The sequence below is a fragment of the Netta rufina genome, assembly GCF_964035555.1.
Source record: "Netta rufina genome assembly, chromosome: Z".
In the NCBI taxonomy this organism is placed as follows: domain Eukaryota; kingdom Metazoa; phylum Chordata; class Aves; order Anseriformes; family Anatidae; genus Netta; species Netta rufina.
Genome location: NC_140126.1, coordinates 70,463,765 through 70,489,886, shown reverse-complemented (window position 1 = coordinate 70,489,886; position 26,122 = coordinate 70,463,765). Strand labels below are relative to the sequence as shown.

The 26,122-nt window shown below is 40.6% G+C and overlaps 1 protein-coding gene across 1 annotated transcript in view; it reads left to right on the top strand.

Moving 5' to 3' along the window:
• Positions 1-26,122, top strand: part of GRIN3A (glutamate ionotropic receptor NMDA type subunit 3A) — a gene marked incomplete at both ends in the record, with an annotated part of 70,789 nt that overhangs the window by 29,273 nt on the left and 15,394 nt on the right. Inside the window, 4 exons of the mRNA XM_084305157.1 lie at positions 626-1,230; positions 7,278-8,325; positions 24,026-24,171; positions 25,616-25,731. Of these exons, the coding sequence (XP_084161283.1) occupies positions 626-1,230; positions 7,278-8,325; positions 24,026-24,171; positions 25,616-25,731 (1,915 nt within the window). The remainder of the gene's footprint in view (positions 1-625; positions 1,231-7,277; positions 8,326-24,025; positions 24,172-25,615; positions 25,732-26,122) is intronic.

Genomic DNA, 26,122 nt, shown 5'->3' with positions numbered 1-26,122 from the left:
AAATATTAACACCATGTCTGAATGCAAACAATAAGGGTATGCCTTCTCATATGTACAGTCAGGAGACTATGGAATTCATCAACTGAGAATGTCAAGAAATCCAAAAGTACAAATGGATTTAAAGAAATGCAAATTATTGATTGGAAGAAATACAAAATCTGGGTTGGATATTAGGAGAAATGTATTTACTGAAAGGATTGCGTGGCATTGGAATGGTCTGTCCTGGGAAACGGTTGAATCACCTTCCCTGGAGGTCTTCAAGAAACATGTAGACTTAGAGCTTATTAGCATGGTTTAGTGATGAACTTTAATACTAACCTAAAGGTTGGACTAGATGGTCTTAGAGGTCTTTTCCAACCTGAATGATTCTATGAAATTACGGGAAACTTACTCTTTGGTGGTTATTGAAGTTGACTCAAACTTCAGGAAGCCAAGGAATCCATGAAGTCCATTTAAGCTTGGGCTGGTCTAAGTTTCCGTGTTTCTGACACCATTACCTTGATCAACAGGTGATTACTTTGAACAACATGAATGAATATGTGATCTTCATATAAAAGTAAAGCAAACACATTAATTTTGGTTCCAGCATATTTTTAATCAGTATCTTTCATATTTTTGACTACAGAATCCCCTTCACCTGCAAATGAGTTTAGAAAACTCATTGAGTTCTGATGCTGATGTCACTTTCTCAATCCTTGCAATGAACAACTGGTACAATTTCAGCTTGATGGTATGCCAGGAGGAGTGGAACATCACAGATTTTCTCTTCCTCACACAACAGAGCTCCAAGTTCCACCTGGGATCCATTATAAACATCACAGCAAATCTCACTTCAGCCAGTGACCTTCTGAACTACCTACAGTTTTATCTGGAGAGCATCAAAGAAACAACGTCTACTATGGTGATGTTTGGATGCGACATGGAAAAAACAAGGAGAATTTTTCAAATAACTACCCAGTTTGGTGTGATGCCTCCAGAACTTCACTGGATTATTGGGGATTCACAGAATGTAGAAGAACTGAGGACAGAAGGTTTGCCACTTGGTCTCATTGCTCATGGCAAGACAACACAATCAGTCTTTGAGCATTACGTCCAGGATGCAATGGAGCTGGTAGCAAGAGCTGTAGCAGCAGCCACCATGATTCAGCCTGAACTAGCTCTTATTCCAAGTACAATGAATTGCATGGACACAGATGAAAAAAATATCACTTCAGGGCAGTACTTATCAAAGTAAGTTTTTTTTTTCTTTTCTTTTCTTTTCTTTTCTTTTCTTTTCTTTTCTTTTCTTTTCTTTTCTTTTCTTTTCTTTTCTTTTCTTTTCTTTTCTTTTCTTTTCTTTTCTTTTCTTTTCTTTTCTTTTCTTTTCTTTTCTTTTCTTTTCTTTTCTTTTCTTTTCTTTTCTTTTCTTTTCTTTTCTTTTCTTTTCTTTTCCTTTTTATAGCTAGCATTTGTGGTATAAAATAAAATCTTAATTTTCTCTCCTCTTCCCACCATTCTCCATGTCTTGGCCATAATGCTACCCTCCCTAATATGTGCATTTGTTTCAGTTTTTCTTGCTACTTAATTACTGCTGGAGAAATAAACTTAAACTTAGCCACAGAGGAGATGAAGCTAGTTGTGGATGAATACCCTGTTCCATGGCAGTAGAGATAGCATAGTAATTGCAGGATAGGTTACAGACTAAACTCCAAAAGTATCTTGTAATTATGCCTATGTGAGGGAAAAGTCAGGACTATTGTCAAATTCCCTCAGGTTTTGAGATACCTGAGAGAATACAAAACACAGTAAGAATATTTGGGCTACCAAAGTAATCACAGAATATAAAAGCATATGTTTGCTTTCAGGCACTTGGTAGCATGCTTCCATGGGAAAGAAACAAAACAAAACAAAACAAACCACAACAACAACAACAAAACACCCTTGACCGTATCATAGGCCACTGATGCAGACCAAACCCTCTGTTGCTTGGTACAGGCGGCTTCTTATTCAGCTTGTAAAACTAGTCCTGTAGACTACTGCGCATCAGTGCACTGAAGTTATTTCCAAATCCACCTGGGGATTCATGTCTACAAATATTTTGGATTTGAACGTAAGGAAAAATACATGGTTCCTTTTAAAAACAAACAGAACAGTCGTTGCTAAGTATGTGAATTCATCACCTGTTTTACATCCAGTGACTGTTGCATATTTTTCCACCATTACACCTGGTTTTCAGTCTACAGATTTTAATAGATGGGGTTAGGATAAGAATTCTTGAAGCTTTTGTTATTTTTGCAACTTTTTTTTTTGAAATGCTATCTGAGATGTGTCTGCACGATGAAGTGTTAACAGCACTGCTCAAAACACAACCACTTGAGATGTTAACAGTTCCTTAGTCAGCCCTCATCCATAACATAAGGGACAAAAAAATGATTCTGAATAGTGAAATAAGTCTTGAGAGTAATATTGCACTGCTTTGTAATATATCCACCAACTTGTGATACTAATTCTGCATCATCATTCTGTCTGTTTTAACTAGATCATACCTAATTTCCTGAAAACTAAAACCCACAAACTGGCTTCTTGAAATACCAAATGTTTGAGGTAGTAGTGCTAGTAGGACAGACATTTTGAGTATTAAGGAAGAGACAAAGAGAAAGAAAAGCAAGATCACAGCTCTGTTATGTATTCCTGCATGGTATTTCTACATCATTGTTTATTCAAAAAACTGTTACCTATCACATGGACATTGACTACTGTAACTCTTGTGTTATTTTGGGAGACAAAATGCAATTTCACATCTATGAAATTTCAAGTCCCTTCATCTCAGTAAAGATATTGTGGAAAAGAAAAAAGGGTCAGAAGGTAGGAAGAAATCTGTCCTTACAAGGAATGACTGAATAGGCTGGGAAAAGAGACAGCTTATGGGGTTAGTGATAGAGGTCTACAAAATCACTAATGGAGTGGAGGTACTAGACAGTGATAAATGGTTCATTGTCTTTTTGCCTAAAAGAAGCAAGGGCAGTATGTGAAGATGAAGTCAGAAAGGTTCAAAACAAATCAAAAGCAGCAATTTGTACCACAGTACAGTGGTACAGTACAGTACAGCCAGTACACCTGTAAGGTTTCTGGCAAAACTTCAACAAATACTAGCATCTTAAGTGGGTTCAAGTGTAAGACTGAATAAAATGCCTGGAGGAGAGAACAGAGGAAGGGACACCACACAGACAACTTGCAGCAGGTTCTGGAACTCAAAATGGTTGGAAAATGTTAGATCATTATAAGAAAATGTCATATGCTTGGCCTGCTTTTCCCTAAGCATCTGCTTGTGGACCCTATTAAAGACAAAATAACGTTAGATAAATCCCTGTCCTGAAGCACTGCAGCTGTTTTTGTAGCGTATAAGTGAGGCAGATTCCTGATGGCCAGAACTGATGTATTTGAGGTAGCAGCATACCTATTAATTCACCCGTGTAACAGTGATTTCTGAGTCATGATGCACTGATGAGCATCTCAACAGCGACCAACCCTCTCAATTTCACAGTTGCTTTTAGGCGATCAGAGCCCCTCAAAAGTTAAAATTTTTATCTGGTGCATAACTGAGTATTTATTTACGTGTGCATTTACGTGTGCATTTCTCTTCCTGAGCTGATCCACGTACTTCAATACATAGCCTTGGGGCTGCGGTGGTGGGGATGGAGAGGTACAGGTCTTCACCACCATGGCTGCCGCGTGCAGAGAAGCATCAGGCCCACAGGCTGGCCCGCCTGGCACCTGGGCTTTTGTGGCCAATGCTGTGCTTGTACTCTGGCATTGGAGACATTTAAATGCCACCTGAGAACAGAATAATGATGGTGAATGAGGACAAGATCTTCTCCATGGCAAAACATGTTTTTATTGATATAGGTATTGATATGGAGATACACACAGTTAAAGACTGTGCTGCTGTAAATCTCCATCCTTAATTTCTCTCATGACAAGGTTGATTCCTTCATCCATTCCTGTCTGCTCATGGGAGCATCCTTTTTGGCAGAATGAGATACTAAAATTTCAAAGCCTCATCTTGTCTTTATAGCTTGAACTAGACTTACATCTTTAATTTGCCTTCTTGGGTAATTTCACCAGCCTGCTATTTGCCTGCCTGTTCTGACTCTTACTTTCTGGTAAATTTTCTAAGAAAGATATAGAATGGCCAAGCCATCAAGCTTGAGAGAAAATGAAATTGTTAAATTAAGTCATTCTTAAAAGTACTACAAAGATGTCTCTTCTGGATTGTGGTAGTACTATTGAAGTTGTAATGAGCAATTCTTACAGCAAAGCACATTAAAAACAGGAATAAAGGTGAAAAGAGCAGCTGGCACACTTCAGACTGCTTGGTCAAACTGAGGAGATGCTAGTAAAGCTTTGAGACAGCAATCAGCCTGCCCGTGTGATCATCAACTCACAGATAATGACACATCAAGGAAATTAATCAATTGAGGATCTGTCCCTTCACCTTTTGAAACCTGTACACATAGTCTTTCCTTAAAAATCTGTCCATAGCCCTACTGAAAAGGACCAGTTCTGGAATTTCCAATGTGTCTGTGTAATACTCAACACTTGCAACTCCACAAATTTTCATACTAGATACTGCTGCCCTAAATAATGTAGTCACATCCTCTTACCTATTTTGTAAGTTACTGAGTTTTTCCATGAAGCCCCTGGCATGAGTTTCAGTAGTACTGCATACAGCATATGAAAATGATTAGCAGCCATAGCCACTCGCATATATAACAACGTGTTGTTAAAATGTATCTCCCACATGGTTCCCCTCATTTATTTTGATTAATGTCCTGTCACTACCAAAAATATGTAACACGCAAATGAGTTGCAAAAGTAAGCCACTACCTCGATAAGGTAGCAAAGTCATACATTTAAATGCTACTAAATCTCTCAGGTAAATGCTTCTAACACAATTCAACTACAGGACAGGTACCGAGTGCTTGGTTTACTCTCATGGGCACGCTTATTTCTACACTGAAAGTCAGAGAACACAGTGCATAAATTTCACTGTTCTCATCCTACCTGTAGAAAATAAATCTAAGGCATTATTCCATAGCTTCATCTACTCCCAAAACACCAGGTCTGCAGCTTTCTAATATCCAGGTTATGCTGCTGCAATGAAAATGTGGGCCCAAATCCATCAGAACTTTGCTAATTTATTCCCCTTGGGAATTTGTCTCCCTCAATTTTGGCATTTTGTGAATTGCTAGCACTATTTTCAACACTATTTCTTTCATAATTTTATGCACAGGCACATCTACACATTCAGTTATTGTCATAGTGATGACCTCAGCATATAAACCCAGTAAGGCTTGTTAGGAGGAAATAGCTCATTTTTTTTACAAAGAATGAGAAGGAGAGAGAAAACAGAAAAGTTAATGGCTACGTAAACCCTTCTTTAGTGCTTGGGATTGCCTTCTTCTGTAGATGGTGTCTTGATAATGTTTTACATGCATGAGCATGCACAAACACAGTTAAATACAAAACGCAGGCTGGGAGGAAAGCACCAGTCAAACAATGGCAGAGACCACTGGTTAATGAAGTTGCAGTGTCATTTAGCTAACACTAGACTAAATGGTAAAGATTTTTAAAATGTGATTCATATTTATGTATCAGTCCTGTATACAAACACCTACATGCATTTTTAGGCATAATTCTCAGACTCAAGTAACACATGTACAGTAGCTTTTGACCGTGTTGGCTGTGTAATCTTTCTCCAAACTCAACACACTCAAAATAGGCTGCATAAGAAGAGTTTCAGAGCCATCTCTAAAAGGTTCTCACACAACTAGCACTCAAAACTATATCGTTCAGTTTCTTAAATTTACTCTTTGCTGAGGGCAAAAAAAATTATATGATCTGAACTCATATACAGTTTTGACTGCTGAAAATCTGTCAAAATTCACCAGAAGTCATCAAAACAAAGGCTGCAGTCCAGTCAGAAGCATGCATGCACAAACAGTTGCTACGTATTTATCCTTTTTGAATCAATTTCAGGTTAGTTTTTTTCCCCCTCTAGCTATTGATAAACAATTAACACCACTTAAAGGTTATGTCTTGTCTATTGAGACTGGAATGACAACTTTAGCCTTTATACTTCTTTCAATACTCACTTTCATCCAATTCCCAGAGCTAATGTGACGTGTTATATTCTACTATGACAGCTAAATAGTCTGTCTTCTGAATGCTTCTTACTGAAAAAATATTTGCTTCACTTACCTTACACCATATTAGCAGCAATTTAACTCAGTTGTTTCTAATGGAATCACTCTACTAAGACTTGTATAGTCTAAGTAGTGCCCCTCTACAGCCCCTATGAAATGCACAGAGGCTTTCTCATTAAAGGAGAGCAGTTCAGCTGGTCATGTTCCCATTCAGTTCCCTGCTCTTTTATCCATGTCATGTTAGCATCTTGTATAATGAGTTAGCAGAAGCTGCATTCTACATAAAGTGGTGACAACTACTAGCAAACATTGCGAGCCCAATATAAATGAAATAGTTAAGTTTACTCTGAATATCTGGGGTAGCAAAAGTCCAAAAACCTTAATGCAAAATGCACAGTGCAAAACTGGGACACTTAATGAGAGCAGGTAGGTCAAAATCTCACCTGTAAGAACATTGCTTTTGAAGATATTTTATTGTTTTAAAGAATTAAATCTGCCTGTTCTAGGGCCATCTTCTTTCACTGAATCCCTTTCCCCATTCTGAAGCGGCTTGCCAATACCAAATCTGCATTTTAAAATCCAGATTGGTTCACTTCAGAGTGCTTGAAATCTGTTGACAGCGCTTCAGTAGCCTCTATTACATAAACTAGATCTTACTGAAATTATAAGATTTTTCTTGGAAGGACATTTCATCATTTCTATTCTTCCATTTTCTTACATATTTTTGTCTAAGAAACTGACACTGATCTGGAGAGTTCAGCAGAGAATTAACCCATGTTTCATTTTCTTATGGAGGAAAGATAACTGAAAAAAAAAAAAAAGTAAATTGTCACTCTTTTTTTTCTAATAGGTAAATAGAATATCGTTTCTGAAGAGTTTCCATTTACAGTACATAAAATATGCAGGAGATAGAGTATTCCCAGTTACTTTAATCATAAATTAAGTGGCTTATTCATTGTGCTATAGGAAAGCTATGAATTATCTAGGTGTTCAACTGGATTTCCTTATCTAGTCCTTTGAACATAAATTCATGGTGTCTGCATATGGCTTGACATGTCTGCTTCTGATTTCTCTGCTTTCTCCCCGCAACAGGTTTTTAGCCAACACAACATTTGATGGCCTCAGTGGCCACATTAAGGTGAAAGGCTCCTCCGTTGTTAGCTCAGAAAACAACTTCTTCATCTGGAATCTGCAGCATGACCCTGTTGGGAATCCAATGTGGACTCGTCTGGGGAGCTGGCAAGAAGGAAAGATAGTCATGGACTATGGGATATGGCCAGAACAAACCCAGAGACATAAAAATCACATGCAACACCCCACCCGGTTGCACCTCAGAGTGGTAACTCTCATTGAGCATCCATTTGTCTTTACAAGAGATGTAGATGATGAAGGTCTTTGCCCAGCAGGGCAGCTGTGCTTAGATCCTTTGACCAATGACTCAGCTGTGCTGGATAACCTGTTTGAAACCCTTCAAGGAGGAAATGACACCGTTCCCATTGAGCTGAAGAAATGCTGCTATGGCTACTGCATTGACCTGCTGGAGAAACTGGCTGAGGATATGAACTTTGATTTTGATTTATATATTGTCGGTGATGGAAAGTATGGAGCCTGGAAGAACGGCCACTGGACAGGACTGGTGGGAGACCTTCTTTCTGGGACAGCTCATATGGCAGTGACATCCTTTAGCATTAACACTGCCCGCAGCCAAGTGATTGATTTCACCAGCCCTTTCTTTTCAACCAGCTTGGGTATATTGGTTAGGACCAAAGACACCGCGGCTCCAATTGGAGCCTTTATGTGGCCACTTCACTGGACTATGTGGCTGGGGATATTTGTCGCATTGCACATCACAGCTATATTCCTCACCTTATATGAATGGAAAAGTCCTTTTGGGATGACCCCCAAGGGAAGGAACAGGAACAAAGTCTTCTCTTTCTCATCTGCTCTCAATGTCTGCTATGCGATCTTGTTTGGAAGAACAGCTGCCATCAAACCTCCCAAGTGCTGGACTGGAAGATTTTTAATGAATCTATGGGCTATTTTCTGTCTGTTTTGTTTGTCCACATACACAGCCAACCTAGCTGCTGTCATGGTAGGAGAGAAAATCTATGAAGAGCTTTCTGGAATACATGACCCAAAGGTAAAGCATGTCTATTGTTATTAACTCAGCCTTTTCTTCTTCCTAGTTGAAACTCACTGCTGCACAGTTTATGGTTTCTAATAAAATCAGAAAGCAACCTGTCTGCAAAAGAGCAGTTACACTACAGTTAATGATCATCTCATGTCATTTCAGTAGAAACATCCACTGAGAGATCTTTAAATATCCACAGAAGCGTAGGGGTTCATTTCAAAGATCTGTGGTAAGGAAGGTGGTCAAGGATTTTGTTTTTACTCACTGCAGAGATGATAAGTGGCTTCTATATGCAGATTCAGGGTTAGATTTCAGTTCCAAAGTCTCTTTGGCTGCAGTTTTGATCAGTTGGCTGATTTGGTGATTTATTCAACCATGCACACAGCATGGATACAAAACCACTGGTGTTCTAGGTAGGGTTTTGTTAGTATTTCAGAGGTCCTAACAGTACTTACAAGGGCATTACTGGCAAAATTCCCCATGAATGCTAAATGAAATGGAGAAGAACAGAAATTGTTTGAAAAATTCTACCTTCTGCATCAAAACAGTGGGATTCACTTCATGAGTAGTCAAACATTTGATTTGCAATGTCATACTGGGAAATGTACACTGGAGGGAATGGATTATGTAGTAGACAACTTGTTTGCAAATAGCTCAGAAAAACATAGTGGGAAGGCAAGGAAAAATGCAAAATCAGGATTGTTCACACCTGCTCTCTCCCTCAATCCCAAGGGGGGGGGTGTGAAGCAAATTTTGGATGGAATTTAAGTCTCAGCCAAATTCCCCAGTCCAACAATTTTAAAAGACTGATTTTATTTGCCACAAAGTAATGATCATGAATAAAAGAGAGCAGAAGGGTTTATGCAAAGAGTTAAAGGCTGCAGGTGACACAAGAGCAGGCATCTTCTTCAATTGCGTCTAGGGAGCAGGATGACAACAGCAAATTTTCCTTGTTTGTTTGGTGCTTTCTCCAGCAAAAGCATGATTCATGGTATTGTTAACAATTTTATACTCATGACTTAACTGCTGGTACATAGCTATGAAACTGCCTCCCACTGGTCTCAGGTAGTTGAACTAAATACAACATTGTACCACTAGAATAAGTCGCCTCAAGAATGCAAGAACTGATCATTTATTTTACTTTCATAAATTTTGAAATTAAAGGGTATATATGTCTCTCTTCTATGTTAGTGGTATTTTGCATTCAGACTGATGACCATTCAGTTTTGATTTTGTGAGTACGAATTCTGACTCACTTTTTCCAACATAATCTAGATCCTTTCTTTCAGTAATATTTTAAACAAAACAAAGTTTTCTGTGGTTGGCCTAAGGCCTTCTGATCTATGACTTAAACCAAGTTTCTATTAATAATCCCCCTTTTTCCTCCCAGAAAAATGTTACATATTCTACATCCGTAAGTTCACTAAGCCTCAAAACTGCTGAAATCATGTATATGTTTTATTCAGAGCATTCTGAGTGAGTAAATGAGAGCCTTTCAGTCATTGTTGTATAAGCCATAACATGGACTTGAAAATTAAGTTAGTCCTGCTCTTTGCATGAGCATTACCTTCATCAAATCAAATCACATCAGATTACATCCTATTTTTCTGCATCATTATTGTGACCACACATAGAGTTCCTAAGAGAGATATTGGGAAATTTCTGCAATTTTAAGAAGATGAAATTATTTTAAAGCTGCATGGTAAAACTTCTCCATCAGGTTACAAAATTGGTCACAGAGTATTGAAGCATACTGGGAACTGAAAACATGGGTCCTAGGCCTGAATAAAAACAACATTGACTGATGGTTTGGGGTTAATCAGCTCAGTGATCCCAGTAAATCAGTGGCATTATCAGCCTTCTCAAGACAGCCATTTCTCTGCTTCATGAAACAAAGCTCAGCGTCTGAACAGTTACCAATGTAGGAATAAAACAAGTAGATTTTATGGGACAAGATCACCTGATGTGACATGAACTGCAAAATAGTTCCAGGTATTTCATTCACGCATTTGCCTCTGAAGTCTTAGTGTGTAAGAGCAGTTACAATAGTAAATGCACTGTTTTAACCTCTTCTCACACAAAGCCTGGGCTGTACCTTTGCAAAGTGCTCTCTGATGTGTAAAGCTTAGGCTTAGGAGATGTTTGCAGCACAACAGTTTTAGAAGTACACCCACGAGTTTAGTTAGTTCTAGTTCCTTAAAATAATTTGTATGTGATTTGAATATTTTTCTCTTTTTCAGATCTGCTTGCCTCTTTTTTTTTTTTTTTTTTTTTTTTGAAAAAGATGGCAACAAGATGCAAAAATAATCTTTTTAATATCAATGTGCTTTTAAACATTCTCCTACTGCTCTCTATATAGGTATGCCTTTGTACTGTGCTTTTGAAAAGTATTTAAAAAACAAAGCCCAAAATAGATGAGCAACCTTCTTGAGTTGATGTAAAACATACAATTTCTTTAAGCTGGCAGCCACAAACAAAAAATCCCATCTGAGACTGAAAGCAGTCAGAAGAGAAGGCAAGTTGGGAAAAACTGAAAGTCTTTGTCAAGATGAGAAACCTGATATCTAAAGTCAATATTTCCAGGAGTATATATAATCTTTCTTTTCTGCTTAAAGATAAACAACATCTGCCTTTCTAGAAAAACACAGATTACAGCAGTGATGTTTAATTGGACCGAGCAGTACAGTGTTTAGCAAGTGCTCGGTATAGCTGTGCAAAGGAGACATGGTCCTTCTGTGCTGCTGGAGCCTCAAAGTTACAACCTCTTCATTAGAAATAACAGAAAATGAAGTCAACAGAGATCTTACGGATCTCTCAACCAGACCTGCAAATCTTACACAATTTAGACCATCATCTCTTCCCAGTGCAAACCAGCAGACGTATTTTGGGGAAGAAACGTTCACTTGAATACATTTTCAGGCTGCTGTTTGAGCAGAAGAAGACAGCTGCAGGGCTGAACGTGCTGTTTATCCAGGTGAAAGTTGCTGCAGTGCCTTGATCCCCCACCTGAAGCAGCAGACCACCTTCAACACCATGTGGCAAATAAATTTAAAAGCTTGCTTGCATATAGAAGATAGAGAAAAGCATTTTATTTGGATCATTTTATACTGCTTTCATCCCTTCTCTCATCTGAATCCCAGGTGCTTATTTCAATTGTTCTTCTAATGTCACATTGTTGGATGAACAAAAAAATATATGGCATTCCTCTTCTTCAGACTGCTTGGCAGACTGTGTATCTGTTGCATAAACTCAACTTCTGTACAAGCTCTGTTTTTCAGCCTACAAGCACGCAAACCAGCAGGCTGCCTTTGAGCTGGTCTGGTCGTTTGTCCTGCCTACCTGTCACGGCCTGGAAGGCAACTGGCATGATTCCTGACATCTCCCCCATCTGCTTACCACCTTGTTTATTTCATAGCTCCTTAGGCCCCTGACGTTGTGATCAGTCTCAGCTGAAGAAGCCACCCACTGCCCAACGTTTTTATCCTTCGCTGGTGCCAGTGCACATTTCCACAGCGGCAAGACCGGGTTGCAGAAGGTAACACATTAAAACTGACTGCTGCTGGAGCAGCACCGAGGTATGCAGAGGGGGACAGATGAGTCTGACTGCTGTCTGTTCCCTTGCTGACAGGCATTCGTTTCTCTGTGACTGCATTACAGACCAACAGCAGCACGCTGAGTACGCAGCCGGCAGGCACGGGTGGAGCAGAGAAGGGGAACAATGATAAGCAAGGGGCTCTGGGTAGAAAAAAAAGAATTTGCTGCCAGGCTGCTTCATAATCATGTATTCTTATGGCTGTTGTGTCATTTATTCAGTCTTGTGACAAGCCCAGATATTTTACATCTTAGTTTCTGGAATGGTTTCCATAAAGGAATACCATCTGCGTGTGCGTGATCTGGGTCTCGGTGCCACGGGCAGGGAAAAGAGATTTTCTGTAAGTACATAGGCAGTCACAGCGCCTTTCTTTGCCCAGCAACTCTTTAGAATAAGGCCTGGATCCAGTATGACTCCTCACTGTCAAATCCCCAAATGAAGTTCTGGTGTACAGGCTCTCCCCAGGGAGCAGGGGTTGTCAGTAGCAAGTTTTGAAGCAGGGACTTTGCTTGCAGGCTTCTAATGCAATATTCTACGTTGGAAATGCACAGTAAAAGTCAGGAGCATATTGAGTTGTCCAGATAACTTGAGGCAGAATGACTGTGGAAGCCCAGAGGACCGAAGACTCATTTCAAACATGCCAACAAGAAAGCATACAGCAGCAGAAGCTGAAGGGCTGGACAGACTTTCCAGGAGGTGATCCATCACCTGGCCTCTCTTTCTGCTAATAAAGGTGTCATGCCTTCCACCATGTAACAAGCTTTTTAGGCGTTACCCTACCATTGTCACAGATGTATCAGCTGTAAGCTCTTCTTTGCCAAACTGAGTATTCGCTTAGCATCTAGCATCTATGTCTGTTAATTTAGCATGGCTATATGTTGATCTGTCTGGATAACTTTGTCTTCCAAACACTATTACAATGGCAAAGTTACTCTCCACATTGTAATTTGATATTAAATATCATGCCTATAGAGACTCATTTAGCAAAAAGTGCTGTGCTTGCCTGTGAATCCCACCATCAGTTAATTTTCTTGTGTTATCTCACCTAACTTCACATGTCCACAGTGGAGACATTGCAGGTGATTTACTTAGTCTAGTATGCTTTCATGATTAGTTGGGAGAGGCAGGCACATCTGGCTGAGTCCTCTGTTGAAGACGCTTTGGGATGAGATCACTCAGACCCTGAAACTGTCTGCTTCTCTCCTTCATGCACAATGACGATGGAGCATATCTCGCAAATGATATAGAGTCCCCAAAGAATACACTGGACACCCACAATCACTCTGACAAGCCCCATCTGGCATGTCCTTCCAGACACCTTGGCGTGCTTTGGAATTAATCCTCAGAAATATCTGATGCTCTCTCCCAGCAATCTTCAATCCACTGCCGTGCCACCAGAACACCTGCTTTTATGAGCTGTCCATCTGTTTATTACAAGACTAAGCACTTTGAATAATCCAAACAAGATTACTGAGATATTGTTATTCAGGAATTCAATGTTTACAATCACCTAGTTTTTCATTTCTAAATTTAAAATGTAAAATGCGAGGGTGCAAAGTCTCACATCTTGATTTATGAAAATCTAAGTTAATTTAGAAGCTTTATGGTTATGATTGTATCAGCTGAAAACTCATTGTTACATGTAGTGTTAAAACAATCCAGAAATACCAACTGGTGAGTAACTGCAGATGAGATTTAGCAATATCAAACCACAGAAAAGGAAAGCTTCAGCCACTTTATAGGCCTTTTTCACAGTTAGAGGCATGAGCCAAACAATATTGCATTTAATGAGATTTTCCTCTGAGTCCAACAAGCTTTAGAGCGAGGTCATAACTGTTATGTGTTTATTGATAAATTTTCTTCCTGAAAAAAAGAAGTCTTGTAAGAATTACACCAACGCAAATGCACTTAAATTCTGCTGTGGTCTTTCACTGCATCAGCCTAAGAGGAATCATTATCAAGAGTGCTACTTATACTGCTATGTATTAAATATATAATGAAACAGCAACTATTTAAATATGCATTAAATGCATTAAATTGTATGACAAAAAACAATCAACAACCTCAGAGGAGTTAACAGAAATCTTATTGCTCCCATGGGGTTTTTTATCAGTCCAGGACTGCATGATTCATTTATTTTCAGAGTTACAAGAAGTTGGCTGCAATGTCTAGAGAGCATAAATTTCTGTGCGGGAAGTTACTGGACACGGGAAGGTCATGACTGACAGCATCACAGCCTGCTAATTAGTGTGTGGTGCCTTTCTGAGTATTAATAAGTCAGTGAAGGATTTGAACTCAGGAGGACTTTTTATGTCATGGAGACCAGACAAAATGAAAAAAATATCAAATGAAAGAGAAATTAAGTATGAAACTGAAGAGTCGGAATGAAGAACAGGCATTGCAGACTAATCTCATATGTGCATGAAGGGCATGCCTGCAATGTATGGAGGTCAAATCTCGGCTTCTTTATCTCCCCTGTGCAGTTTATGGTGGTGAAGACTTAACTTGTTTAGCTTCCCTATCACCTTGTTAAAGATTTCTCCTAAAGTTATGGCTTTGAAGATTCAGAATGTGGATGGTTTGGATTTTTTTCCGTGTTGATATCCAACATATCAGACAGCCCCATTCTCCAAATCGAGTTTCCTTTCTCTTCAAAACCTATTTTTTGTGCCTTTTTACCAACAATCATCCTTGTGGTATCTTTGTCTATTATCCCCTGCTGCTCCAGGTCTTCCTCTACATAGAGTGATTTGTTCTGTCACCCACTGTCTTGAGTACTCCTTACCTCACCTTGCTGTTTGATCCAAAGCAGATAGGCAACAGGGTGGAAGAGAGGAAGTCCTGCTGTCTTCATTTCTCTTGAAGAACATCATGAAGGTTAATCTTTCAGCACCAGAAGAATGTCTTCTAGGATTTTCCCAGCCATCTTCACATCAGTTTCTTACTCTCAAGCTGCAATGTACCTGTATGTCATGTCAATGAAAGCGAGCCCATCACTGGAAAAAGCAGCTGCATTGTAGATGAGGCTGAGACCCCTGCAAGAAATAAAGCAAGCAGATGAAGATGAGGAGAAGGTGCTGCTGAAGTAATTGGCAAAGAACAGAGGACAGAGAAGACACATAAGGTTGATCTTATCTCCTGGCAGATGGAGGATCATTGTACAGCTGACTTAGCAGCATGAAGGAAATTTATTAGTGTTCACGGCCATTGTGATCTATAAAAACACACCTGGGTACCAGCAGTTCCTAATGATAGAAGTCCTCAGTCAGCACCAGCACTGCTGGATTTCAGGGATGCCAAGAGGTCAAGCCGCCTGGAAAGAATCATAGTTCTCACTGAATACAATGAGATTTGACTGAACACCAGGTAAAGTCAAGTAGTGTTGTCCATATTTCACTGAGGCCTTTCAAGAGGCCAAGGCATCTAAATGACCCCATCATTTTTCTTTTAGTCTTTGTGCTTCACACATGCTTCATTGTTCAAAATTGATTCCAAGAAGAAAAACAAAAGCCCAAAACATTTAGTTTCAACAATGTATGTACTGATAACTAAGGACTCCCTCTGATTTACTGTCATTTGGTGCTTTAGAAAAAAGATAGCAGATAACATTTTTGAGAAATCAGAGTTGTGCTGGTAGACAGTTCCACAGTCAGTGATTGGAAAGCTCTGGTGTCCCTACAGGCAAAGTGCTAATCACATTAATTTCTTGTAACTAGTGACCCATTTGCAACATGAAACTGCTGCCTGTTCTTTTCCCACAAGCTACAGAGCACAACCCCTACCCTCCAAGTTTAGGCAGTGCCACTGTAGAGGACAGCGTTCATGCTCTGGCACCTGGGGGACAAGTGCCAGAGGGCAGGAGGACTGGCAGGATGGCCCTGATTGACCAGCAACAGCTGGAGCAGAAAGATTTTGTAAGAAAAATGATTTGAAAGACATTTGTTTTGAAGCTTGGGGGTGAGGAAGCTACCTCCATGATATGCTGCTGTAATATTAGGTGTCCCCTTCCATACCTTGGCTGATACTAAAGAGCTCTTTGGCAGTTTTTCATCAGCAAACCTGAAACCCAGGATGGAAGGCCAGGAGGGACTATTTAACCAGAAAATTCCCATGCATCTTTGATACCAAACACGTATACAGCCAAGCAGCTCTCTTTCGCTTCTGATTTGGAAAGGACTTCACCTTAAAGCAGCATTAGCCCTGTTTACAGGTGGGAGGTGGAAGAACACCGTATGAAGTGACAGTCCGGAGCATTTCTATGGCTGCTTTGTGCTGCTGAAGTACATCTGGAACCAGTGATCTATTTTCTGTTGGGAATTACATCCCTGTTTTTCCCTTTAGTCTATCAATTTTGCCTGTAACTATTACACATACTGTCTTGCGGTTCTCAACTCTCCTAGAATAAATCCCAGCTGAAGGATCCCTCTGTCCAGAAAAAAAGTGCTATTAAAAACAGAGATAAGCACACCCTGAAGTTTATATTCACCACCATTCTGTTCTTACAAATCTTATTGGACTAAGACACTGCCCAGCATCTCAATCAGCAAAACAATCCTTGGAAATTAATACCTTTGCAGACCAGAGTGCCCAGTTTCACCCCTTAGCAATGCAGCTTCTGTGGCACACAGAGGAGCAAAGCAGTTTTTAATTAATTCTTAGCAGTCACACAAGGAGTATCAGTAAAGAAGCTTTGTATTTTTAAAGAGATATCTTAGATTTTTTTCATACACACTTAGGTTGAAATACAGAAGAATAAACTCTCAGTACTGGACTGTGCATTGGTTCCCAGATTGAAACTGCTCATTGACTTCAATGCAGCTGTAAAGATTTATGCCAACTAATGACCTAGCTGAGTTGGATTCTAAGTGACAGGATTTTAACAAAATCTGACATTATCCTGGCAAGCCAATAATCAGCTCCACTGACACTTCTTGCAATAGAGAAAGGAAAGCGAGCTTTCAGATGTATCCTGCATGCACCATCTCCTGGAGTCCCTGGGAACATCTCCACATCCCAAGACTGAACACATGGGACAGCTTTTGAACAAAGCTTTCACTTCCAGAAGTTCAGCTGTGAATTTTCATCTGCTAAAATTTGAAATTCATCTGCTTCACTATGAATAATTTTCTTTTCTTTCATCCTTCTCTGCACCCCATAAATATTCACAAGAGTTTAGCTTTCAAAAATTCTTGCAGATAACTTGGGAAAAGCCCATGAACATAGTTCTACTTTGTTTTTAATTTTTTTTGTTTTGTTCTTTTTACCCTGAAACTTTGCTTGGTATTAGCAATTGAATTTCCTCTATCAGTGGGCCATGAGAAATCTATTAGCAGGTAGGTGACCACTTAAAAGTTTAGGTTAAGGAAGGCAAAATAAAAAGCTACTGATTCATAAAGGCTCATTGCAAAACAGACTCTAAAAGCATGTCAGCCCTTCACAGCAGAACAGACCACTTAATGCCACCACACTCCAGCAGTTAACAACCAAAACTGAACATTTCTTCCAGAGTCTGCAGCAGTTGCCTGGCAAAGATCGTGCTGGCTCCAGCAGCCTGCTTGCTGATATGTGGGGTGACCATTAAACACTACACTCAGTATTACACCAGGTAACCAATAATAGCACGGGGCAGAACTAATGAAACCTTTTCAGAATATTTTTTCCTCTAAGGTTTTTGTAAAACTTATGAAAGTGTTTTCAGACTTGTTCACCCTTTCTATACCCTATTAAAATTAAAACACAGTATCGTGGGTTGTGGTAAAAGCTGAATCCGTGTTACCTCTGCATCCACCACTGCAGCGTGCAGTCACTGCCACTGCAACTCACTGCATACTGGGTTGCCCCTTCTGTGGAGGTGAGGAAAGGAGAGGCTAGCTGAATGAATGGTGAAGTCATGATCATGATTTGAGATGCTGATTAGAAACAGTCCCAGGACCAGTCTTTCTTAAACCAGCTATCAGTGTGCACAAAATGGTCTTGAATCAAATTCATTGAGACAGTTACTGCACCCCATCAGTCAAGTACTGGGGAAAAATTGCCTAGAATTCAGTCATTTATGGGTATGTTGATTTATCTGCTTATAGAAAATAGCCATAATTCCACTTCCTTACAGTTTCTCTGCTTAGAACTTCCTTATCTCTTCAGCATTCCCTGCAAGCTCAAACTCCACAGGATCAGAAGGAAGCAAAGCCAAACCTCACTTCAGCAAGTCCACCAGGCCAGTTCATGCTTCAGCATAACTCCTGTCATTTTGACACCCCACAATGCTTCATTCATTAAGTACTCTGGACACGCAGCCCGGTATCTCCTGCCTCAGTGATAGGCTTCTGTGAAAGTATCCATAAATACAGTGGATGCATTGCGATCAGCTAGTCACTCCCTGTTCAACTTCTCCTTATTCACGTAGAAATGCAGAGAGCTATTTACTCAGGAGGACCATGAAGATGTGACAGAGAACTTCTACAAGAAAAAATTGTTCTTCTCACTGAGTAGTTTCACTGCCCCTACTCTACTGCCAGTCTTTTTGGAACTGAGATCATCTTTTCACTGTATTTATATTCTGAACACCTAGGTTTCCTACACACTGCAGGAATACACGACAACCAAATGCGATGCAAACCTCAGAATGATAGTAGAGACAGCAACCAGAGCACCAAGGGGGAAAAGTCTTTGAGACAAACCTAGTTTCTCAGCAGTGAAAGTTCTGAAAGTTTATTCAGAAGCCAGAATCTGCCAGAAAGATCCCCAAACACAACAGCCAACTTTGGAGGTTAACTCCTAGTAGCATCTTGTGCATTTTCAGCTTTAAATCCCAACTTGCACAGGACATTTCTATGCCTAAGTATTTTCAGGTCTGAGTCTAGGTGATCTCAGCCTAGCTGACGGTACTGAATGCAGTGGCACTGTATTACATAAACTGGAATGTGCCAAGTAATTCAAATCCCTGACATTTAGGATTTTATTTTTCTGTTTCTGCTCCTGTGGTTTTATCACATTGGTATTTTCATGCATAATTGGCACCCCAAGGCATAGATGTATGCACATACCCAATTCTTCTCAACATCTTCCTCCCAAATAAAACACTAGCTCTCCACTTCCCACTCAGCAGATGTTTTAACAACAGAAGACAGAAACCAAGAAGATCCAGAAGTAAGGTGGCATGCCAATGGAAATGGTGTCTGCAGCATTTGCTTTCAGCAAATTTGTTTCCCAAACATTGTTTGTCTAGTAGCACAATGCTATACAAAGTACAGAAGACTCAGAGAAGTCCCGAAGCTTTTCCTGGCACTTTCAGAGAGGATGGGTGTTCTGCAGAACTCTGGAGTTTCCTTAACCTCTGAGTGACCTGAGCCTCAGTGCTCAAGTGATTCAACTAACACTTCACCTTCTCAGCACCTTGAACCACTGCCCCTACCCTGGATACCATGTTTTCTTACACAGTGAGACTTTCCCTTAGGAACACCAGCATATTCATCCCACTTTAGATATGTCCTCAGAGACCACAGGGACAGCCTTGGTACCCTAATTACAGAAAGCATACTTACTTTCCAGAGGTCTTTAGCTTTTCTTCTGCACCTTTGCCCTGCTCTTCCCAGGAGCATGTTGTAGGCCTTCCACGATTTCTTTCTTCAGAGAAGATTGGTTATCTTCCTGAATCACTCGCAGACCTGTGCCACAAGATCCTTTAGTCTTAGCATTTCACAGCCCTGCATATGTGAAGTCAGAGTGCTGACTGAAGAAGATAAGTGATCAGTCCCGTCTGGCACTACATCCATTTCTTCTTTCTTGAGCTGGCCCCACATGCTAACCCAGATCCAAACGGGAGGCCTCCACGTGCATCATAACTTCATGTGCACCAGCTATCTCACAGTAGACAGGGGAGACGGTTTTAAAAAACAATCGTGATAACACCTGAAAGGCTACAAACTGGCCCCCTCAGTTTTCAACCATGATGCATGCACCCAGGTCCTTCCAGGGGGTGAGCATGCCTGGGCTCTGCTCTGTCCTCCGGCAGCTCCCGGTGGTGCCCTCCTGCTTCTCCCAGTCCATAGCTCAGCACTGTACTTTGCTGAGTGGTGTGCTGTGGTGGCCTCGCTGGCTAATACTCAAATGTCTGGTTAAACAGCAATGAGCCCCATGCACTGCAGCAATGCTCAATTCCCATGCACTGTGTTGGAGAGGCTACTTAGAAGTGCACAGAGTCAGCCTTCTGGCTGAGGACCTGTTGCAGTTAGGAGCAATGACCCTTTTAGAAAATGAGTGATTTCCTTTTCTCCCAGGCCTTCAGAAGGGAGGTCTGGCAGTTAAAGAGATGAATAAAGAGAGAGAGATCACCTGTACCTATATAACCTCTATAACTTTTTCAATGCTTTGTCACATCGGGACCAACTTGTCTCCCAAAAAGGCTGAAAGCTCCTCTCTAGGATAGAACAAACCCTGTTCTTTTGACTTTTTACAGCATTAGATACATGATTTTGGAGGCACCTTGAAAGGTTATTTAAAATGAGAGCAAGGATGGCTCTTGCCACCGCCTGGAGATGGATTTGCAGCCTTTGTGTTTGTTTATTTTAATCATACTTGCATCACCAGCAAATCTCCTGCTACTCTACAGATGCAAAAATTGTTAGCAGTTCCTGGTGCCCATTACCTGCTTTGTAATGGTTATTCACCTTTCATACTGACTAAGTTTTTAACGAAAAAACACAACAGCATATAGACAGAAGTGCAGTCTTCACATATTAAAAATACCTCTAATTTGAATTGCTGTCTTTTCTCCATGAGACAGCTTTTATACTTGCTATTACTGATACCAGAAATAAGTAACTGCCTCCACCAAATCACCAGTTTAAAAAGTAAATTCCTGAATCTTCAAACTGTGGTTCTTAAAATGCTGTTATTTTAGAGTTAATGTTTTCAAGGATTTCTCTGAAGTCCTAAGTATTAGGATTGTGTGACTTGTTTTTGGCAAAACTCTTTTCAATACAGAATTCTTAAGATCTAAGAAACACAAAAGAAGCAGCGCATGATGAACAGGAAAGACCAATTAATAAGGCAAAACTCACACAAAGACTGACATTTACCTGTACTGTCAACATACAGATATTTGTGGTTTCCATCTTTTCACAGAATCTCTCCCAGAGAGGACTACAGAAAGTAAGAAAGCAACAGTGACACAACAGTGAAAACTGAAGTCTTGTTTCCATCCTGAAGTTTTTATCTTCTCTTGAAGCAAGTAACCCTTAGGAATCTTAGTGGATTAGGCAGGGAAGGCAGTGCAGGTAGTCCAATATCTGCTTTTGGCAGCATTTTGTGTCGTTAATCCGCTGTTCAGTATAGCTGCAAGTAAGCCTTTTCCTCATGTGAATAAGCAGCAGTAAGAAGAAAGCAGAAGTCACAACAGATATACAGGATTAGAACGTTATTAAGATTTATCCTTCAAGAAAAGAGTCAAGAGTCATCAAATATAGAATTGCAGACACATAATTATGCTTAAGAAAAACACAAATTACCGGAAGCAGGAAGAGCATAGGATGCAAAGGATCACTACATAACTTCCCTACACAGTCTTTCCAAGACATCCCACAAGGCATATGGTGCTGCTAGAGACAGGATATTAAGCCAGATGGACCTTTGATCTAACACATATTCCACTGTTGTCATCATTTGTTGTGAAATTTGACAATGTGCCCAACACAAAGCAAAGCATGAATAGTCCTCAATAAGGCTTTTGGGACAGAAAATTGAATGGAGATGGACTTAACTCTTTCCTTTGTACTTGCCTTTTTCGTGGAGGCTTAAAAATCTATCTAGATCTGTTGCTTTGGTGACAGTCTCAGTTAGACTTCATCTTCCATCAGCAGTCTTTATCTGCAGAGCAGGTGTGGCACTGCAATTGGCATCACTAGGGGGACCACAGATGCCACAACAAGCACCTAAGCTGACTTGAAAGGTAGCAGTATGGTTCGGTGTTGAGACCCAGAGAAGTTTCTGGTCTCTTCACTGAAATGGCCAAGAAATAAAAGCTGAAGAATGAACACTTATTGTGGTGACTAGCTTCTTTGGTTGTAGAGACAAATATACACGATGGTTGTAGAGCTCCATGTACACGGAGCCTCTTCTTCTTTAAGCAGGTCACCATCCATGTCTGGAGACTAGACCTAGTTTGGATTGACATTGTTCTGGAAGGCTCCATGATGTATTGTCACAGCACCGCTCTCTGTTATTTATGTCTTCTGGCACTTCAATGCTGTTTCCACACTTCCAGGCAAGAACATTTCCCTCTGCGCCCACGGTCCTTCTGGCATAGCACGCACTATGGCCAGCTGCTGATGGATATACGCCCTGCATTGTGCATCCTGTAGTCATCCAGACCAGGATACCTGAGAAAAACATGCTAAGGCTCCCTCCATGCCCACACAAAAGCATTTACCTCCAGGTCTTATTTCTGGATTGCAGCACAAGAACCAGGTCAGCAGAGCACAATGTGAAAAGCAGCTGCCCACTTTCCAGATAAATTTACCAGGAATAAAGTATACTCATTGGTTCCAGGATACCAAAATACCATTCAAAAGACCTTTCTCTATTCCTTCTCAGACTGAACTATAAGATCATGAATTTACATCCTACATTTGTTATCCTTATGTTCTATGAATATTCTTTTATCTGTGGGGTCATTGAAAAGAAGTGTGGGGAAGGTCTTTTTTGTACAGCTTTGTGTTGCTGTGCGCTCTGCTTTGCAGAAATGATAATGCAGGGAACCAGATGGACTGGCAGAACACCTCTCTGCTTGCTCTTTGCAAAGCAGAACATGGCCATGCTGGGATCGTCTTTGCAAACTGTTGTGGAGACCTTCAGCTTCCCGGGAAACAGAGTGTGTCTGCCTTAACTTTATTTGGCTTCCTGTGCTCTGAGGCTGGTACACTGCTGAAGGCTTTCCAATTAGCATGATCTTGGCAACACTCAGTCCTCTCAAGGAAGTGCTCAGCAAAACTAGAGGGCACTGCCTGAGCTGCTGCACTTTGAGAATTTCCCCATGAAGTGTTAAGTATTCCCAAGACAAGCATGATACCATGGAAACACCAGTCTGTGAAATTTCTGATCAGACAAACTACTCAGGACTGTAATACAGATACAGGAGGTGGACCCAGGAAGCAGGTTTTGAAAAGGAAAGGACACACAATTGCATGTTTGTCTGGTACAAAAATGGTATGTGTATAGGTGGGTAATCAAATGTAGACCCTGGGCTTTGCTGAGGGTATTCATCCTCCTGTCAGCAACAGGAGGCATTTTTGTGTCCACAACAATTCAGTGTTTAGTTTCACTGCGGTGAATGACAGCAAAGGCAGCAGCAGTCTGTAACATGATTTCTGGGCTTCTAGAAATGAAGTGGTGGTGCTGCCCTTCTGCAGAAGAGTAAATGTCATCCTCAATGAATCTGTAAAGATATTCTGACAGAATACATCCAGACCCTATTGCCTATCCAGAACCTCAGGCACTGGATCCTAGCAAGCCTAAAAGCTTGTCATGATACTTGCTGAAAATTTGACTGTTTTTATAGAATCAAAGAATCTGAATGGTTTGTGTTGGAAGGGACCTTAAAGCTCATCTAGTCCACCCCAACCTTCCATGGGCAGGGACCCCTCCCAACAGACCAGGTTGCTCCAAGCCCCATCCAGCCTGGCCTTAAACACCTCCAGGGATGGGGCAGCGACAGCTTCTCTGGGCAGCCTGTGCCAGGGCCTCACCATGCCCTGAGTGAAGAATTTTTTTCATGTTATCTAAATTTACCCTTTTCTAGTTTAAAACCATGACTCCGTGTCCCATCACTACACACCATTTTAGGACAAATGGTACAACTAAACACCTAGATCTGGGGGTTCTTGGTGTCTCAAAGGAAATGTTTTCCATGTAATGAAGAAAATCCTGAGAATACACAAACAGGCTAATCAGTCACCTGGTAAGTCCTTACATACCTCTTCTGTGATGTAGAAAGCAGATCATAGGAAAACATAAGATAAAGGTCTATGCTGAGAATTTCTGACAAACATTCACAAATAAGACCAAGATCCTGTATGTGAAGGAGGCAAGTGACTCTGCTAATCTGTAATTTCATCTCCTTAGCTCCACCACCCATCCCAAGGGTTTCGCTTTGGAACCGTGCGAGAAAGCAGTGCAGAAGACTACGTGAGGCAAAGCTTCCCAGAGATGCACGAGTACATGCGGCGGTACAATGTCCCTGCAACCCCGGATGGAGTAGCATATCTTAAGTGAGCCTCTACATGCAACAGCAGATCTGGCATGGCAGTGAGATTGTGATGAGCTTCCCACTTTCAGTGTCTCTCATCCCATAAAACAGTCATTGAAGGCAGTGTGGCAAGCTTGTAATCACCTGGATGGAGTCATACTCGGAGGGCAGGCTAACACAGAATCAGCTGAAGCATTTCCAGGGGAAGCTGTGCTTTGCATTAACTGCTAGAGTGCCATCAAGCATGGGCAATGTGTTACTCCTGGCAGGTTTCTGTTCGTGGAGACCTTAATGAAGCAGTGAGAAACATTCAGGAAAAAAAAATCCTCACCCTCCAGGCAGAAGTCGAGGATGAAGATCCTCAGCATCTTCACCATGCTAGTGGGAGACAAGGCCTGTCAGAGAGAGCCCTTAAAGCAATTGTCATTAAAATTAATAAAAGCATCATTAGACTGGTAGAAAGTAATAAACACCAGATTTTACTTTAGAGAATTGTGATATCCCCACGTTTCAAATACATTTGTGTCTAACAATCTGGGGTCATACAATCGATTCACTCTGCTAGGAAACTGAAGAGGAGATAACAAGCCTGAAATACTTCATTCATTTTACACACAAAAGTTGCATAGCAGATGGCCTGAGGAATTTTCACCAGAAGTTGTTTCCTGTTTACACATTTTTCCCAAGCCCATTCTAATAAAAATTCATATACATGGCAGTTCTTTGTTTGGGTTAAATTGGAATCATTCAGTTGAAATCAATGACATGGTATAACTTCACGTCAGGAGAATATCCAGGCCTTTCAAGTGACAAGGGTGAGGGTGCAGCCCCTGCGGCAGATGAAAACAGGCAGTGCAACTGTTCCTTTCTATCATCAACTTGTGCAAGTGTGAGATTTGTTAATCTCACACTCATTATTCGTAATTTGTTAATACGTTAGTAAAATCTAATTGCCTGTGTTCATGAAATCTGAACACAGAGAAAAGCTAATCTGGTGAAGGGAATTAATTTACCACATACTCAGAAAGGGAAACAACACTTTTGTATGGAGTTATCTTCCTGTGTTTTGGTCTAATGACCTAAATTTCAAAATCACAAAGAAACCAGGACAGCACAAGCGTATTAGCAATTTTTGCTCTTTTCTTCCAATAAGGCTGTGTGTTGCCTTTCAGCTGAGTCAAAGTCTAGCCTGTTGTAGTGTTTTCCATTTTTCAGATCAGGTGTTTCATGGGAGCAATGTAAGTCATAGCCCTGCTGCCCTGTTCTAGAAGCACGAAGTTTGTATCTTTCAAGCTTGTTTCCCTCCTTCAAATATAAATCAGTCTTGCATTGACAATAGCAGTCCCTGGTTCCTGTTTCCATTCTCTGGTAAGCTTCCAGAGAACTAGATAGATAAATGTTCAGTGAGTACCACCGAGTCATAGATTGTGAAATGATTCTGTTTCTGACTTTGATGTTGAATACAGGAATGATCCAGAGAAACTTGATGCCTTCATTATGGATAAAGCACTCTTAGATTATGAAGTATCAATAGATGCCGACTGCAAGCTTCTAACTGTGGGAAAGCCCTTTGCCATTGAAGGTAATAATCCATTTTACAGCATGCTGCTCTATTTCTTGTACTTCCTTTTTCTGTGGTTCAGTGAAACTATATCAGTAGACCCCGTGAAGCTTATGGTAAAATTCTCGATGATGAAGCAGGACCAAGGTTTCACCTTTTTTTTTTTTCTGTGTGTTTTTTTTTTTTCGTTTAAGCTTTTAGATCATTTGCACCATCTGTTCCTATACTCTATATAGGAATTATTCAAAGAGCTCAAATGGTCTGCCTCCAAAGAAGCAGGAGGCACAGCCCTTTTCACTACTCACAATGAAATAAAGTTGCTCCTGAGATAAGGCTTGCTTTCTCTAGGCTCACTTTCATTACACATGTTCAAAATTCAGAGAAGTGCATTCAGAATGCCATTCCACAGTTC